We start from the raw sequence: 20,211 nt of genomic DNA, 5'->3' as shown, positions 1-20,211 counted from the left end.
TCCAAGCAGCAGTGGGATACAACCTGTTCTTGTAGTTTAATAAGAAATTCTCATTTTATTCAAATAAATCTCACACCATTACAACTCTACAATTTATCTCCACACCATTCCTCCAATTCCTGCTATATGTGACCCTAAATACTTATTGAAACGAACACCCCAGGCTCCTTCAAACGGCTCCGGACAGTGTCGTTCAAATACAACTTCTAAGATTCGCCAAGCCCAGTAGCAACGACAAAGATGGTATGAGTGAACAAAAACACACGATCTTCCTTGGTCACTTATATTAATGCAGGGCAAACAAATTAGGTATTCCTGTACACAATGAAAACATACACATTCATGTAATTATAAATACCACAGTTCAACTGTTCCAGTTTGTATGCAGGTAATGTAACAAGATTATCAATAGTGGGCAAAGGGGGCGCAAGAATTCACCGGCTTGAGGCGATGTCTTCAACAGTCTAACGACACAGTTCAGTTAGGCGACAAGCACAATCTGACCGTCCCACTGTATTTTGGTTACGACATCGCCTCTTCTCCACCTCCTCCTCCTTGCCTGCCTGCCTAACTACCTCTGCTAATCGTAAACTACCCGAACAAGGTAGTTTACGAGAGGCACTTTAAGTGTTCGTAACATTATTATTAGTATGCATGACATGAAGGTCATGTTACTATGTACAATGAAGCTGTACGGCAATAGTATGAACATAAGAAAGAAAAGAGAGAGAGAGAGAGAGAGATATGAGGGGATGCAAGAAATAAATTAACTTCAAACTTACTGTAGTGGTTGCCATGGTAATGCTTATGCTCCTGGCCTTCCTGTCTTTTACTTGCTCCTTGTAAACTCCTTACATTACAAAAACCTGCAGAGCAATGCAAAACTATGGTTAGTCAAACAAAACACAACTGTAATCTGCAGGTATCAATTACAGTGGTATATTTTAGAGAACTTTTCTAATTGACACTGAACAACCTAATTATGGTAGTAAAAAAAAAATATATATATATATATGCACATTTTATTTATATATCATTCAATGAGAGGACACCGACTAGTTATTGAATTTTGTTCAAGCTAATGCCAGATAATTCAATCAGCCCATGGGTGGTCTCTGGACTAAAAGAATTATGTAGCCCACGCATTACAGGTTAAAATACTATGTACTGTAATACTGTTATACACTGTTGTGCAAAGCTTGCACAAGGAAATGCTGCAAAGGAAGTTGAAGGATGCCCACAATGACCATTATGTAACAGGCTTGTCCACCAGACTCCTCTTATAGTCTGCTCCACCTCTACTTGGAGGTACAGCCTCAAGGAGCTGGTATCTGGTCTCTGGAACAGGTCTAGCAACTCACTATTTATTACCTTCATTTCCTTCCAACCCTTCTTTAACAACTTCAATTCTTCAATTCCCTTTTCTTTTTTCCAAATAAGGTCACTACTTCAGCTCCTGCTTTCATGCACCTTCTAGCTAAAGATATAGAAATCATCCCAGGCCCTTACATATCCTACATGCTTATACATACATACATACATATACCAAGGGCTTTTTTCCCCCCTTATAAGGGATGTAGCCAAAAAACAAAGGCATAAAAACCACTCCCACTCATTCCATCCCTATCACACTCCACTCCCCTCTACCCTCCCCCCTTTCTCTTATCTTGGCACCTCCTGGATGACGGGTCATCCCTGCATCTTGTCCACTGCTCTGGGTTAGAAGCAGTGTTGCAAGACAGCATATCCACAACAGGGCACTTCATTACACTGGCAACCTCCCCCCTCTCCATCCCCTCATGCAGAAAAGGAGAAGATGGGGAGAAATCCCTTTGGGCTGCGTTAAATTTTCTCACACATACTACCTCACCCCCCATCCCCCCACCCATTCCACCTCATGGATCACATCATCATCCATATACAACCATTCTCCATTCACCCCTGTCTTCTGTCCTCTCTCGTCCTTCCTCAACAGACATTCCCTTCTTCCCCAAAGCCCCTTTTACCCTATCCATCCATCTCATCCTAGGTTGCCCCCTCATGTTCACTACTTCCACATCTGCCTTCCACACCTCTTTTACTAGTCTTTCTTCACTCATTCTTTCCATGTGTCCAAACCATCCCAACACTATTTCATCCACCCTATCTCCCAACTCCCTTTCCACCCCTGTTCTCCTCCTCACCTCCTCATTTCTCACTCTACTTTACCTAGTAACCCCTATCATACTTCTCAGACACCTCATCTCAAACACATTCAAACTCCTTCTATCTTCCTATCTTATGTTCCATGTTTCTTCCCCATACAGTGCTGTTGGCACAATCACTCCTTCATACATTCTCCTCTTAGCATCCATTCCCAAATGTCTATTTCTCATTACACTTTTTAATCCACCAAGGCATTTACTTGCTTCTCTCAATCTACATTCTACCTCCACTTCTCCCTTTCCTGTCACATTCACACTCAAGTATCTAAAACTATCCACTTCCTCCAGTCTCTCTCCCTTAATACTCACTTCCAGTCTACTGCCACTTTCACCCCTTGTACACCTCATCACCTTACTTTTACCCACATTTATCTTCAACTTCCTTCTTTCACACACTTTACCAAACTCTGTTACTAACTTCTTCAATCCCTCCTCTGATTCTGCTACAAGCGCAGAGTCATCTGCAAACAACAGCTGGCTTATCTCACACTTTTCTCCATTTTCTTTAACCATCTCCAATCCCTGACCCACCACCCTCGCATTTACTTCACACCACCCCATCCATGTATAAACTGAACAGCCAGGGTGACATAACACATCCCTGATGAAGTCCCACTTTTACTTCAAACCACTCACTCTCTCCATTTCTAATCCTGACACATGCTCTACTACTCTTGTAAAAGCGCTTGACAACTCCTAAAAGCTTTTCTCCTACCGCGTATATCTGTAATACCTCCCATAGTGCCTTCCTGTCTACCCTGTCATAAGCCTTTTCCAGATCCATAAAAGCCCAAAAAACATCCTTACCTTTTCCTATAGCTTTCTCACATATCTGTCTTACCACAAAGATCTGATATACACAACCCCTACTTGTCCTAAAACCACACTGTTCTTCACCAATTACTCTCTCTGTTCCTCTCCTAATACTCTCAATCAAGACCCTCCCATAAGCCTTCCCAACTACACTTAACAAGATAATCCCTTTGAAACTACTACACTCACACTTGTCCCCTTTTCCCTTGTAAAGCAGAACTATACAGGCACTCCTCCAGTCCTCCAGTACTCTATCCTCCCTTAAACTAACATTAAATAACCTCACCAGCCAGTCCACCACAACTGTACCTCCTTTTTTCAGACATTCTGCACAGCATCCATCCAACTCAGGTGCCTTCCCTGCTCTCATCATCTTAGCAACTGCCTTCTCTTTATCTTTCCTTATTTCTCATCCATTTTCCTCACTCATCACGGTCATTTTCTTAGCACTACCCACTGCAACTACCTTTCCCTCCCTATCCTCCTTCACATTTAACAACTCCCTAAAATACTCTGCCCACCTTCCTTTCACTGCCTTCTCTTCCATTATATCTCTCCATCTGCACCTTTTACCTTTTCTTCTCTACTTGATTTACCTCCTCTTCCTCTTTTAATTTCTTTCCAAAACATCTTTTTATTACTTTCATAATTTTCTGTCATACTCTTACCCCATTCCACATCTGTTCTCCTCTTTGCCTCCTTTATCTTATGTTTTACTTCTCTTCTCTTTATAACCTGTAAATATCTCACACTCTTCTACCAAGTGCAACATATGGGTCCATTTCATATGCACTATACTCACCAGCACAAAAAAAAGCACAAAGATTTGGAGCTGCATCCTTTATACATTAAAAGGCACCCCCAAGAACACTCATGCACAAAAAGGCTTTCTAAGCATACTACAAATAAACAATAGTACCCCATAGTGAGGTGATGACTGCATGTTATCATGGATCCAGTATTTAAGGGACTGTTTTTTGCACCCCTATGGACTGGAGCCACATATTTGTCTACATTTAAGTGAAATCTATACTCATGGAGAAATTGAGTTACTTTTGTACCACAGTTGTCCCTTTGAAACTACCCTTTACTACTTCTATTACTCTTCCTCTTATTCCCTGTGATATATGGGAGAAATGAATTCTGCCATGTCTACATTAGAGTTAAATATCTACTCATGGAGAAATTATGATATGTTTGTACTACAGCTGTCCTTCCTTCATGCTGTTCCTTTGAAACTGTCCTTTACCACTTCTATGACTTTTCCTCTTATAAGGGAGGAAAGAACTCTGCCACCATGATTCCCATGTTAGTTGTAAAAGGTGACTAAGTAGGATAGAATGATGGGCTATAGATCCTGCTCTCTGTATATTCATCCTACAAGAAGTTAGGACATAAGAGGCTCTGGGAGAACTATAAAAAGATCTCTAAAATTTGAGTAATTAAATGTGCATGGCTGTGGTACAGAAAAAATAGTAAATGAAAAGAGAAATAGATGTGTTAGCATGTGGAACTAAGTTGAAAGAGAAGGGTGATTCTGAGTTACGGGAAGTGGTGGGGAGAGTATCAGGGGTGATTAGATGGGTTAGGAAGGAAAGGAGTGGCCCTGCTAGCAAGTAATGTCACAGGAAAGTGCATAGTGGAGCGGCGTAAAGTCTCTTCAAGCTTAATGTGGATGAAGATAAAACTGGGATGAGATGGGGGGTTTTGTAAGTACATATGGTCCTGATAGAAAAGATGAAAGGGGGGCATTTTGGATAGATTTAAATGAATGTTAAGAAAGTTTCAGGAGGAATATATATGTAGTGGTGTTGGGGGCATCTCAATGATAGAGTAGAGGATGAGCCAATAGATAAAATAGTATGGAAGTTTGGGGTTATAGGTATGAATCTTAGTGGAAAGATGATGTTGGAGATGTGTTTAGAAAGGGAGTTGATGATAACAAACACAATGTATAAGGGGAGAATCAAGTATAAGAATAAATGGGAAAGGGTGGTGGATGGAAGGGCGATTGATAGAGCATTAACCTCTTCAATATGAGTCAAATTCTCCAATGCAGCATCGGATACTTGATGTACTATGATTTGATGATTCATAACAATACTCACATTATAAAGTATAAAGAGTTACTGCTGATATACTTGTTCTCCTTCACTCTAAGTAATATTAAACACAGAAAATGTGATCAAGCTAGTTCACAGAATTTGGAGGTCACTCAGCTACAACTACAAAATAAATAAAATCAGGATGCCAATGCTGGCATCCTTATGTACCCACTCATGCCTCATGATCCCTACATAGGTGTCACCATATGGAAGAGGTTAACCTCTTCAATACGAATCAAATTCTCATGGGCAGCATTAGCTGCCTGATGTTCGATGGTGCATCACAATACTCGCATTATGAAACAAATATAGTTACAGTTGTATTACTCATTCTCTTTTACTCTGAATATCAATAACCACAGAAAATATGATCAAGCCAATTCACACAGTATGGGGGTCACTCAGCTACAACTACAAAATACAATAAAGACGCCAACACCAGCACCCTCATACTGTATATACCCACTCGCGCCTCATGACGCCTACATAGGCATCATTGTATGGAAGGTGTTAATAGACTATGTAGTGGAATCTAAAGGAAGGATAGGAAGAGTTCTGAACATTCATGTTTTCACGGGAGATAAGGAGGGAATATCAGATAAAAAAAAAAAATTGAGATGGGAAATTGAGAGTGGTGGAAAAGTGGAGGAGGTAGAGAGGTGTTAAGTCTTACCAAATTTAAATGAGAAAGAAAAGGAGAAGGAATACCAGGAGAAGCTGAGAGAGGTATGGAAGGTGGTGAGGAGGAGGGAAGGTAGAAGTAGAAGAATGGGTATGTTTTAAGGAGGAAGTGACAAGGTATGCAAAGATGGTATGCGAGACAAGGGGGATGAGAGGGAATAGAAGGAAGGGTAGTGAATGATATGATGAAGAGGTGAGGGCAGTAGTAAATGACAAATTGCAAGTATATGTATGTTGGTTCCTAGGTAGGTCTAGGGAGGCATATGATATGTAAAATGAGGGAGGCAAAGAGGAGAGCAGCAATACATAAAATAAGGGAGGCATAGAGAACAGATGGGGTACGACTATGACAATATTTCTAAAAAAGAATAAACAGAAGTGGAAGTGGAAGATACTGAAGAGACTGGCGGGGGGGGTTAAGTCAGATAGAAAGGAAAAAGGTGCAGATGGATAAATGTAAATGGAAGTTAAAGCTGTAAGGAGAAGATGGGTAAAATATTTCAGAAAGCTGTTGAATATGGAGGAGGTTAGGGATTGATTGATTGTGGCAGTGGGAGGAGCTAGGTAGGTAACTGTGACGGGAGTGGAAAATGACGGGAAATGTGACCATGATACAACTGAATTTCAGCAGGCAGATGAGGAAATAGAGCCAAGGAATGAATAACATAACATAGGAAGGCAGACTTAGTTTTGGGAGGGTGGATTAATCAGGTTTGAATAAATTCTTTGAAAAGCAAATTGGGAGGAATTCAAGAAAACCACTGGAACTACAAGGAAATGGGATATCTTTTTTTTTTCCATTTACAACCTTGGAGTGAACAAACACGTGCCAAAGATTAGTGGAAAGAAGAAGCAGAAACAAGACTGGTTCAATAAAAGGTGTGAGATAGCAAAATCAAATCAGGGATGTGGTTTGGGTAAGATGAAGAAAGAAAAGAAGTGACAAAACATAGGACGCTTACAAACAAGCTAGAAATAACTTTACAAGAATCAGCAGGGAGTAAAGAAATTTTACAAGGGGCATTATAGATAAATACAAAGATCAGTCTTCTACAGCAGTCTATATATCTTACACAATCTTGCAGATATGTTTGTCAAGTAACAGGCTCTTTTATCAATGCTCCCAAATCTTTCTCCTCTTTTACTTTTGTAATGGATTAATTTCTCAGGGAATAGTTTAAAGATGGTCTTTTGCAGCTATTGCCCATTTCCAGGAGTTTATATCTTTTTGTACTGAAATTAATTTACCTTTATTGGCTCCATGCAACAGCCTACAGTTTCCTTGTTTTTCACTTATGATTGCTGTATCATCTACAAACATGTTACACAGTTTGTTGTACCTTCCATCATTTCATTGAAATTGATAAGAAAAAAAAAAAAAAAAAAAAAATTGTGCAGTGAACCTTGTGGAACTGTAGTCATTACTGCTTTCTATCCTGACACTCTTTCATACTGACAAATACTTAAAGTCACAATTGCCTTAGATCCTCCTCTAGCCAAGCTACAAGCACAGTATCATTAGCAACCAACAATTGGCTCATCTCCCACTTCACTCCACTCTCTAACCATCTCCCATCCTCTGCTCATCATGCTCATATTTACCTCCCATACCACCCCATCCATGTACACATTCATCAGCCATGGTGACATAAGTACCTTGGTGCAGCCTCACCTTGAACTTGAACCACTCGCTCTTACCATTTCCAACCTAAACTCAAGCACTACTACTAATGTAGGTTTTGACTGCCATTTACATATTTTTCCCCATCTGCAATATCTCCCACAATGACTTCCTACATACCCTATTCTAAGCCTTCTCTAAATCCATAAAGGCCCAAACAGCACTGTTACCTTTTGCTAATGAATTTTTGCACATCTTACCATAATTTTATCTGTGCATCCTTTACCTTTCTTAAACCCACACTGTTCCTCATCAATTACTTTAAAAGCTTTCTGCTTTTCCTGTTCTTGTTTCCACCGATTTTTTATTTCTAGATCTGTCTCCTTAACTGATTCTCCCACTTTTTCAGTCATTGCTTGTATTTGTTCTTTGACCTCTTTTTTTTTCAGTTCCTCATTTTTGTTTCTGTCTTTCGTTATCATTTTTTATCATAATTAGTTCACTTTTAAGGACATTAAGCTCCCTGTTCATTTCTTCATAAGCTTTTCGTATATTTGTCATTTCTCTGTGCACTACTCTATAATCAATTCTTAAATCTATTAGTTCCTCCATCAAGTTATTAATGTTTCGATTTCTTAGTACACTGCTATATCTAGTTTCTCTTTTACCTAATAGTCTTTTCTCTTTGAAACCCTGACAAAACATTATTTCACCACCTTTATTGAGTTAATTTTGGGGTGTTGTTTAAATAAGGCCTCTTTGGTATCAATCCTAGTGGCAATTTGACTCTGCTCATGTCTAATCCTCTCTTTGATGGTTCATTATTCCTTTTTTCTTCTTTTCCTTCCTCCATTTTATATGTTAATACACTTTATCAAACTGGATACTTTTACACCATAGCAGTCACTCAAAAACCAGAACTTCTCCTATACTCAACAAATGGAGCCCTCTAAAATTACTACATTCACATTTGTCCCCTTTTCCTCTGTAAAGTGAAACTAAACAAACACTCCTATAGCACACTCCTCCTTCAACTACCACAATCAATCCCTAACATTCATATTCAACAAATATCTTAAATAATCTACCCATCTTCCCCTTACTGCCTTCACTTCCATTAACACCTGTCCATCTGCACTCTTCACCCTTTCCTCTCTACCTGACTCACACTATCACACTCTTTACTTCTTTGCAAAATGTATCATTATTTTCAAAATTTCTGTCAAATTCCTATCATTTTTCATATCTGTTCTTCTTGTTTCCCTCCTCCATCATACCTTCACTTCTCTTCCACTACAACATTCACCTCCTCATTTCACCATTCACTAACCTTTCTATCCCCTCCCATCCTCCTTGTCCCACATTCCATCTTTACACAGTTTGTCACTTCCTCCTTGAAACACCCATTCTTTTTCTACTACTTCCCCTCTATCCCTCATCACCTCCCACATTTCTCTCAATTTCTCCTGGTATTCCTCCTTTTCCTTCTCATTCAATTTGTTAACTCTCAGTACCTCTACCTTCCACCCTTTTCCTCCACCTCCATTTTTCCTTTATTCTTACTTTCCTTTTTTACCAAAAATTATCTGACACTCCCTCATCCCTCACTCTATCCCCTGAAAACATGAATGTTTAGGACTATTCACATCCTTCTGCTGGATATTACATAGTCTATTAATACCATACCAACCACCCTTTCCCATGTATACTTATGCTTTGCTCTCTTCTTAAAAACTGTATTTGCTATAATAAACTCCCATTCTAAACAACTCTCCAACATCCTCTTTGCATTAATATTCTTAGCTGGCACGCAAAACTCTGTACTACTCCGTCTATTTGCTCATCCCCAACTCTAGCACAGATCCCTCCAACACCACACCACTACATTTACATTCCTCCCAAAACTCTCTAAACACCCATTTATATATCCAAAAAGTCTTCCTCCTCTTCATTTTTCTCACTACTAGGTCCATATGTATTCACAAAAAACCCACATCACCCATCCCAGTTTCACCTTCCCCCAGATTATCTTTGAAGACCTTTCCCTTCACCCAACCATACACTTTCCTATCTCATCACATTCCCAAGACCTGGCATGTGGGTGGGGTTAGAAGTGAGAGAGTGTGTGTGTGTATTTACCTAGTTGTATTTTACGGGAAGGGGAGCTACACTCATGGTGTCCCGCCTTTGTATCTTGCAGTGTCTAGTTTGCTCTTAAATTCATGAATGGTTTTTGCACACACTATTTTTTTGTCCAGTTTGTTCCAAGTGTCCACCACTCTATGTGGAAAACTGTTCTTCTTCAGATCTCTTCTATAACTATATTTTTTGAGTTTCTTTCCATGTCCTCTTGTGTTTCTCTTGTCCCAGTTTAACAAGTCCTCTCTATTGAGTATTTCTGTGCCCTTCATGATTCTATAGATGGTCAGTAGGTCGCCTCTCTCTCTTCTTTGCTCCAGAGTCAGTAACTCCAATTTAGCCAGTCTCTCCTCATATGACAAGTTTGAAAGTGCAGGAGCCATTTTTGTGGCTGCTCTCTGGATTCTTTCTATTTTCTTTATATTCTTTTTGGTACTGGGTGACCTTAATGCTAGGGTAGGAAACAAACCAATAGATGGAGTGATTGGGAAGTATGGAGTTCCAGGTAAAAATCGTAGTGAAGAATTGAGGGTGGAGATAAGTCTCAAAAGGGAGTTGATGATAGCAAATACAGTGTTTAGGAAGAAAGTCAAGCATAAGTACACATGGGAGAGGGTGGTGGATGGAAGGGTGGCAGATAGAGCATTAATGGACTATATAGTGGTGACCAGGAGTATGATAGGAAGAGTTAAGGATGTACATGTTCTAAGGGGAGAGAGTGGGGGAATATCAGATCATTTTCTGGTGGAAGGTAAATTGAGAGTGGAGAATAGGTGGAGAAAGAGGAAAAGGGCAGAAGGTAGAGAGGTACTTAGAGTGAACTGCTTAAATGAGAAAGAAAAGGAGGAGTATAAGAAGAAGCTGAGAGAGGAGTGGGAGAGAATGAAAGATAGAGTAGAACTAGAAGTGGAGGATGGTATGTGGAACAAGGAAATAGAAGGAAGAGTAGTGAATGGTGGGATGAGGAAGCAAAGAAGGCTGTAGAAGAGAAGAAGCAGGCTTTCATAGACTGGCTACAAATTAGGACGAGGGAATCATATAAGAGGTACAAAGTAAAGAGAAAGGAAGTCAAGCATAAGATAATGGAAGCAAAGAGGAGAGCAGATGAGAAATGGGGTAAGAGTATGATAAAAAAAAAAATTGAAAGTAATAAAAAGATGTTTTGGAAGGAAATTAAAAGAGGAAGAGGAGGTAAATCAAGTAGAGAAGAAAAGGTAAAAGGTGCAGATGGAGAGATGATAATGGAAGAGAAAGCAGTGAGAGGACAGTGGGCAGAGTATTTTAGGGTGTTGCTAAATGTGAAGGAGGATAGGGAGGGAAAGGTAGTTACAGTGGGAAGTGCTAAGAAAATGACCGTGATGAGTGAGGAAAATGGAGGAGAAATAGAGAAACATGAAGTGAAAGCAGCTGTTAAGATGATGAGAGCAGGTAAGGCACCTGGGTTGGATGGATGCCGTGCAGAATGTCTGAAAAAAGGAGGTACAGTTGTGGTGGACTGGCTGGTGAGGTTATTTAATGTTTGTTTAAGAGAGGGTAGAGTGCCAGAGGACTGGAAGGGAGCCTGTATAGTTCCGCTTTACAAGGGAAAAGGGGACAAGTGTGAGTGTAGTAGTTTCAGAGGGATCAGCTTGTTGAGTGTAGTTGGGAAGGCCTATGGGAGGGTCTTGATTGAGAGAATTAGGAGAGGAACAGAGGGAGTAATTGGTGAGGAACAGTGTGGTTTTAGGACAGGTAGGGGTTATGTAGATCAGATTTTTGTGGTGAGACAGATATGTGAGAAAGCTATAGGAAAAGGTAAGGATGTTTTTTGGGCTTTTATGGATTTGGAAAAGGCTTATGACAGGGTAGACAGGAAGGCACTATGGGAGGTATTACAGATATATGGGATAGGAGGAAAGCTGTTAAGAGCAGTCAAAAGTTTTTATGAGAGTAGTAGAGATTGTGTTAGGGTTAGAAATGGAGAGAGTGAATGGTTTGAGGTAAAGGTGGGACTTCGTCAGGGATGTGCTATGTCGCCCTGGCTGTTCAACTTATACATAGATGGGGTGGTGCGAGAGGTGAATGCAAGGATAGTGGGTCAGGAGTTGGAGATGGTTAAAGAAAATGGAGAAAACTGGGAAATAAGCCAGTTGTTGTTTGCTGACAACACGGAGCTTGTAGCAGGATCAGAGGAGGGATTGAGGAAGTTAATGACAGAGTTTGAGAAGGTATGTGAAAGAAGAAAGCTGAAGATAAATGTGGGGAAAAGTAAGGTGATGAGATGTACAAGGGGAGAGAGTGGCAGCAGGCTGGAAGTGAGTATTAGGGGGAGAGAGACTGGAGGAAATGGATAGTTTTAGATACTTGGGTGTGAATGTGGCAGGAGAGGGAGGAGTGGGGTTGGAGGTAGATTGTAGATTGAGAGAAGTGAGTAAATGTCTTGGTGGATTAAGAAGTGTAATGAGAAATAGACATTTGGGAATGGATGCTAAGAGGTTATATTTACCTAGTTGTATTTTACAGGATGAAAGTTATTCTCATAGTGACCTGTTTTCGTATCTCTCCACATCCAGTTTATTCTTAAAATCTTGTATAGTTTTGGCACTCACTGTTTCTCTGTTTAGTTTGTTCCAGACATCAATCACACTATGTGGGAAGCTATTCTTTTTCTAATCTCTTCTGTAACTGTCTTTAGCTTTTTTTTTTGTCCTCTTGTTTCTCTTCTGTCCCATTTTAATAAGTCGCCTTTATCAAGAATTTCCATCCCTTTTATAATTCTGTAAATGGTCAACAAGTCACCTCTTTCTCTTCTCTGTTCCAGTGTTGATAGATGTAATTTCTCCAATCTTTGTTCGTATGTCAAATTTGATAGTGTGGGTGCCATTTTTGTCACTGCTCTTTGAATTTTATTTTATTTATTTATTTTTATTTTTTTTGCTGGGTGCCCATAGTGTTGCAGCATACTCTAGTTTAGGTCTTATTAGTGTAACCACTATTTTCTTTACCATTTCTTCATCCATGCAGTCGAAGGACACTTTCGTTGATCTCAATGAGTTAAAAGTCTCTCCAAATAATTTACTGACATATTTATCAGGTGTCAAGTCACTTGAGATAATCACTCCCAAGTCCCTTTCTGAATCGACTTTTTTGACTTCCTTGTTTCCAATTTTATATTGACCCAATATCTGGTTCAGAAGTTAATATTAGGTCTAGTTAATATTTAGTCTGTTTAGTGTAGTTGGTAATGTGTAAAAGAGGGTGTTAACTAAGACAATTACGAGAACATTGAGAGTAATTGAGGAAGAGCAATGTAGGTTTAGGAGCGGAAGAGGATGCACAAATCAATTTTTTGTTGCAATACAGATATGCAAAATGATTTGGGCAAAAGGTAAGGATATCTTGTGGTGTTTTATGGATTTGGAGAAGGTATATGACATGGATGGCAGAAGTGCTATGAGACATTTTGACAATGTATGAGATAAGGGAAAGTTTGTTTAGGGTGATCAAAAGTTTTCACAAGTACCAGAGCTTGTGTAAGGGTAGGAAATAGAGAATGGTTTGAGGTGAAGGTGGGGCTGCACCAGGGTTGTGTATGTCACCATGTTTATTCACTGTGTATATGAATGGGACAGTGAGAGAGGTAAATGGAAGAATGCCGAGTAGGGATTTGGTAGTAGATGAGAGTGGAGGGGAAAGTGAGGTGATCCAGCTGTTGTTTGTAGATGACACTGTGCTTGTAGACATGCCAAAGTCTAGAAGTTTGAGAGGGTATATGACAGAAGGAAGTTGAAAGTAAATGTGGGTAAAAGTGAAGAGATGAGAGGTACAAGGGATGACAGTGGTCATGGGTAGAAGGGGAGTTTAAAGGGTGAGATGATGGAGAAGATGGAGAACTAATATTTGGTGTCACATGTAGCTGGGAATGGACAAGTTGGGGTGGAGCTGGATTATGGAGCAAGGGAAGAAGTATGTTTTTTTTTGTGTGTTTTTTTTGGGGGGGATGGAATGTGTCATAAGATATAGGCATTTCAGGACAAATACAATAAAATACTGTATGAGGAAATTATTGTTTCCATAGTACTGTATGGAGTGGAGACTTGGTATTTGAAGGAGGCAGAAAAAGGTGGTGATGAGTGTACTACACCATGTGGGCCATGGCTGAGGCCAAAGCCCTTTGCCCATGCACTTTGACTGCTGGGACAGATAAGAATCACTGCTAGTTATCAGAGAGAAGTGCAGGATTTGAACCTACAACTAGGAAGGTACAAGACCAGCACGCTTCCAATTATGTCACCAGTACACATGCAGAAAGGAAGAGCCTCAACCTGTTTGAGAAATGTGGGGGTTACACGGACGGAGCTGCCTAGTGTAGGCCTTATGGTCTCTTGCAGTCTCCTTCATTCATTCATTCTTATGGTTAGAACAAGAAATGTAGAAGTGAGATGGAGGGCAAGAGTGGAAACAGCTGATAGACTGGATTGATCAAAGAATGCTATGATAGTCTAAGCATATGAAAAGAATGAGCCAAGAGGAATTTGCAAAAAATGTGGAAAACAAAAGTAGATGGAGGACACTTCAAGGAAAAACCAACAATTATAAAAAACATTTATTATGTTATTTAACTTTTAAAATAAATTGCTCAATCATAACTAACTGAGAATGTGCCAACTTTTGTTGTCCTTCATGGGGTTAAAGATAATATTTAGTTTACCTAACCTATCCTAACGGTCCTATGGTATACCTTACAGTAGAGATGTTTTTATTTTGTTTTTTTCCTCTCTCTACATCTATAAGGAACTGGAGAGGGTATGTGCAATAACATGAGTAAGCTTAGGATATATCAATCTTATATTTTCAAAAAGTTAATAACACTATAACTATTATCTGTTTGCAATGATTTCTTATTACAAATAAACAGATCTCTTCAGGACAAAGACTGAAAAAAAAGGTAAAACTGATGATGGAAGGTAACAAGACTAGAGGTAATCCAAAGATCTTTATGATGGGATCAAGGCTCAGCAAAAGAAAGGATTGTTAACTGGAGTGATTTGCTGGAGTGACTTGCTGGAGTGGATGGTCAATGTGGAGTCAGTAGTAATATTTGAGTCAAACTTAGACATAGTATGGAAAAGCCAGGAACAAAAATTTGATTAGAAAGCACAAATAACACCACAGCCATCACACGTGTCCAAAGTATGTACTAACGGTAACCAGGGTGCTGAACTGGAGTCACAGGTGTGCACCTCTTCCAGAACATCATCTGTATCAGTACTACCATCTAAAAATAAACATTTAAACATTATCATCTACTCCCAACAACTTGCTACTGAAAATAACTTCCTTAGACAAAAAACTACTTAAAAAAAAAGTGAAACCGATTACCATCCAAAACCCTATAGATACTATAATCATTGGGGCAATCCTAGTCCCTTCATTTCCCAAGTTAAAGAACTACACAAGCATGAAATTAAAGAATTGCATAAGCATGAAGTTCAACATACTACTGCCATGAACAAGGAAGTACTGTAATACTAAATAAGAAAAGAAAAATCACTTTCTCATTGATTAGTTTTATGTTCTCTTCTCAACTAAATAAATTCACTTGATATTAGCCATAACAAAATCATGTCTGTTTAGAATAAAGAGGTTATTCAAGACTACAAACTTTGATGATTTTGTGTTCCCTGTACCCTGCTGAATAGAATTATTTGACATTATCTATACTCTGATAAGACTGACATTAACCATCACTAGATCCCTTTTCACTTAGGTTAATATATAGTTTTTTCACTCTTCTGCTTGTTTTCTCTCAGCTGAATAAAATCACTTGGCATTAACCAATGCTAAATCTCCAAAGGAGTTGCCGTTGGCTCATGATTTTGATGAATTACTTTAATGAATAATGGTGTTGGTGCCACAATGGAAATAAGCTTACATGCTTTTTTTTATCCTCGGCAATTGTAATTATTTCGAACTATGTGTTCTTTTCATTATCTGCATTTCATGTATATTGATTCAATGTCAAACTTATTATTATTATCATGACCAACACTAGAGTTCAAATCGAATAGTGATGAAATATATACATATATAACTATATATATATCTATATATATACATATATACATATATATATATATATATATATATATATATATATATATATATATTTATATGTATATATATATATAACTGTATGTATGCATGTATGTATCGTATTGCATTACAAAGGTTATGTTGTTTTCGTAGAAGTACCAATAAAATATACTAATTCCTAGTTCTCATACTAAACACTCAAGTATTAAGTGTTTGCTTACCATAAACCCTTCGATCATGTGAGCTCTAAGGAGCGTCTGAGGTGTAGGTATTTGTTTTGAAGCAAGTGCAAGGCAACTATAGTCACTCGCCAACAAGTTAAAATAAGCTGAGTTAGGATGATATACAACTTTCATTCTCCTTCCAATGTGATAACGCTTGTGATAACGCTCCAGGATAAATCACTTATTTTACGTGACACTTTAAACTAATGAGAATAAAAAAACATTTATTATGGCGTTAACACCAACAATAAAGTTTTATGGAGAAGAGCACCGGTTCAATTAATTGTTCCGTCTTACGCTTACGAATATTTGTGACAGACATTCTCATTCTGATACAATATTTACTCCTGCCCTAACGCAGTCAACAAAATTAAACACTTGGTAACTAACAATGAAATTAACACGAGAGCAAGAATTTTTTTTTAAATGTTACACTTGGTCAGTATTATTATATGGATGTGAAACTTGGACAATTAGTAAGCAAATGCAGGACAGGATATGTAGATTTGGAGAAGAATGCTGAAAATTTCATGGACAGAATTTAAAACAAACGAGGAAATACTGCAGCATATAGGAACACAAAGGGAAATAATGACAACTATCAGGAAAGACAGTTACACTTTGTAGGTCATTTCATGAGAAAACAACAATTAGAACATACGTGCCTAACAGGAAAAATAAAAGGAAAGAGGACAAGAAGACCACGCAAAAAATAAGTAGACGGATTAAAGGACGTCTGTAGGAAAAGAAAAAACAAATGCCATCCTGAAGAACAGCGGTGTGCAGACATGAATGGATCTCCATGGTGGTCAACGTCCAAGTCTATACGGCATCCCGGTAAGGAAAGGTAATGCAGTCAGCACAATTATTAATCAAATTTCACCTTGTAGTTAACATATATATTTTGGTAATATTATTGTCTGTGTTTCTCTTTCTTTTCAACGTCCCAATTTCATATGATTTTTTTTTAGTTTGTTACTGTTGATTAACAGATCAGCCTGCTAATGGGTGATTATATCAAACCGAAGAAAAATAAATTATAATAAGTACCCGAAATTACTGAGGAAAGTTACAAGTATGATTCCTTCTAACTCCTCAAAAACTATCTCGAACTTCGCAAGGATCTAGGTCCATGTGACCAATAGTTTCGGAATATGTGTGAGTTAAGATATATATATATATATATATATATATATATATATATATATATATATATATATATATATATATATATATATATATATATATATATATATTGTGCACAAGTATCACAAAACACACGTGACTACACAGGAAAAAGAAAAATTCTTGGATTCCAAGAATTTTTCTATTCCCTGTTGGTATTCAGCATATATATATACATATATATTTATATATACATATATATATATTTATATATACATATATATATATATATAATATGTATATATATATATATATAATATGTATATATATATATATATATATACATATATATATATATAATATGTATATATATATACATATATATATATATGTATATATATATATATATGTGTGTGTGTGTGTGTGTGTGTGTGTGTGTGTGTGTGTGTGTGTGTGTGTGTGTGTGTGTGTGTGTATTCACTTGGTCTTTGGATCACGTGTTGGAGTCGTGATCGACAGCTATTTCCCTCCTGGAAGAGAGCTCAGAGCTCGTAGGTCCGATCTATGGGTAATGCTATGACCTTACACATACACACACACCCAACTCCCCACCCACGAGAGACAGAGTAACGATCCGAATCTCAGCTGTACCGAAAAAAATTTCGTCCCTGGGCAGGATTCCAACCAAACACTACTAGCACCAACAAGCTCATAGTTCATCGCTCTACCAACTGTATTTACCTAGTTGTATTTACCTAGTTGTATTTTACGGGAAGGGGAGCTATGCTCGTGGGGTCCCGTCTTCATATCTCATTTTATCTAAACTATTTTTAAATTCATGTATTGTTTTTGCACACACCACTTTCTCATCTAACTTGTTCCAACTGTCTATTGCTCTGTGAGGAAAGCTGTTCTTTTTAAAATCTCTTCTATAGCTGTCTTTTTTTATTTTCTTTCCGTGTCCTCTTGTATTTCTGTGTGTGTGTGTGTGTGTGTGTGTGTGTGTGTGTGTGTGTGTGTGTTGTATATAATAGCATGGTGACAACTCACAATTTTCTTCTTAACTTGTTCAATACTGCGAACAAGGCGACGTATTTTAAGAGGCAATCTATGTACAAGATCAGCAAAAGACATTTCAACACTGAGGCATGATAGTCAAAATAGTAGATATTTCGGTACCAACGTTTCGAACTTACACAACTTCATTCTCAAGGCAAAATTAATACCTACAATAGTTAATGTGTAAATATACAGAAGTAGTGTTACATAGAATGAGCTAAGGAAAGGTCACATTGGGAGTTCTCTTCGCAAATTTCTTTATGGGTGCTTTCGAGGAACAAGTCTTCGGTGACATTCACAGCCCTAGCACGTATTGCTGGTACATCGATGACACATTCATTTGTGTAAACCAGTCCTGTGCAACCTGCCGCCCTCAAAGGCTTTCATTGCGTCCCTTTCTCGTAAATTTGACGATTGTTCAGTATACCAGTTTTATAAGAAGCATGTAGTAACAGTGTATCCAAAACTCTCTGCTCATGCAAGGAAAATGACGGCAGTGTTTGGTAGCATATTTGTATGTGAGCAGCTCTTTCCAAAAATGAATCTGGTTAAAAACAAGTATAGGTCTTCGCTGATGAACATTTGGAAAGTATCGTGCGTGTAGCCACATCATCCATACAACCTGATATTGATGAGTTGGTGTCCCAAATGCAACATCAACCATCTCACTAGGGTAGCCTTTCATTTGCTAATTAATGGTCAGGAAAATATCTGTGTTTGATAATTCTTATGTTAATGATCCCAGTTAACCAATGTTAAGTAATTATTTATGTTTGTACATTACATTAATAAGGTACGGTAGCCTTTTATTTGCTCATTTATAGTAAGAAAAATAATTTGTTTCGGACAATTCTTATTTGTGTGATCCCAATTCAAATAAAATCAGTAACAAACTAATTATCTATCTTTATTAGTATAATCTCACATAATGTCTTTGATCGTTGTAAATAACATGGAATAGTAAGGTTATGTGGCCCTCCATACCAACAGAGTCGTGATCAGTGGCTCTTTGGGGAAAAAGGTTGCACACCCCTGGTGTAAACCGTGAGTCCGAGCTGCAGGTCTTACGTCAAATATTCGAAGAGAAATCCGGCCTACACTTCACCATGGAAAAGAGTACATATGGTGCACTTCCTTTCTTGGATGTCCTCCTAAAAGTCGAGGAGGACACAATTCTACTTCGGTCTATGTCAAAACCACTAACGCTGGCCATTGTTTGAATGGTCAAAGCGAATGCCCTGACCGATTTAAAGAGACTACTATCGCGGCTTTCGTCAAGAGAGCTGTCCCACTGCAGCGTGTGGAAAAAACGTCTACGGTGAAATAGAACGGGTATCCGAAATGCTTGTAGACAATGGATACCCACACCACGTTGTTTCCAGTGTGGTCAAACGCACTATAAACAAGTGGTATAACCAGAAAAACTAAACATTACAGACCATCTCGCCTACCAACAAAATAAATTTATATTATAAGTCTCAGATGTCAACCTTGTATAAGACCGAGGGACGCATTATCAAAGACATCATCAAAAGAAATGTCAAACCTATTGACGAGAGCGATAGGTTAAATCTGGCCATTTTCTACAAAAACAAGAGAATTAGTAACCTGATCATGAAAATAACACCACTCCTGAACGCCCTCTCCTTCAACGTAGTCATGCCATATACAAATTTTTATGCCAACATGAGGACTGTGGGCCTGATGCGTCGTATATTGATATGACTACTACTAAAGTATCGAGAAGGCTTACTCTTCATTTATCTGCAGGCGCCATAAAAAATCATTACAGAAACCACCACCAACTACTCACAAGAGTAGACCTCGTATAGGGCACTTCCATTATTGCCACGGAAAAATACCACAAAAGACTTGCGATTCTCGAAGCGTTGCATATCAAACACAGCAACCCCGACGTGAATAAGCAACTTCAAGATCTTCAAATTCTCCCTTCTTCTAAAACCATGATCGCACATTTCCATGTTGATGATGTCTACTTTTCCACCCCACAGCGCGGTGACCAATTGACCACCCCTTGCTGGGGTGGTTTTGTCCTTTTGTCAACCTCTCCTATGTTCGTCCTTATTTCATATTGTTTGTTTGTGACCTTTCCTTAGCTCATTCTATGTAACACTATCACTATGTATATTTACGCATTAACTATT

At 38.4% G+C, this 20,211-nt stretch overlaps 1 protein-coding gene across 2 annotated transcripts; it reads right to left on the bottom strand.

Moving 5' to 3' along the window:
* Window positions 1-782: 782 nt before the first annotated feature.
* Window positions 783-16,214, bottom strand: LOC143041730 (uncharacterized; the record flags this gene model as incomplete). Of its 2 annotated transcripts, XM_076213744.1 has the most annotated exon segments (4): window positions 783-866; window positions 14,748-14,820; window positions 15,860-16,065; window positions 16,105-16,214. In XM_076213744.1, coding segments are annotated over 3 exon segments (292 nt in total), but the record flags the coding sequence as incomplete, so codon positions are not given.
* Between the last annotated feature and the right edge of the window lie 3,997 nt (window positions 16,215-20,211).

Source organism: Oratosquilla oratoria, chromosome 31 (assembly GCF_046742065.1).
Source record: "Oratosquilla oratoria isolate Oo_2021 chromosome 31, ASM4674206v1, whole genome shotgun sequence".
NCBI classification, from domain to species: domain Eukaryota; kingdom Metazoa; phylum Arthropoda; class Malacostraca; order Stomatopoda; family Squillidae; genus Oratosquilla; species Oratosquilla oratoria.
This window is presented reverse-complemented; position numbering and strand designations above follow the sequence as displayed.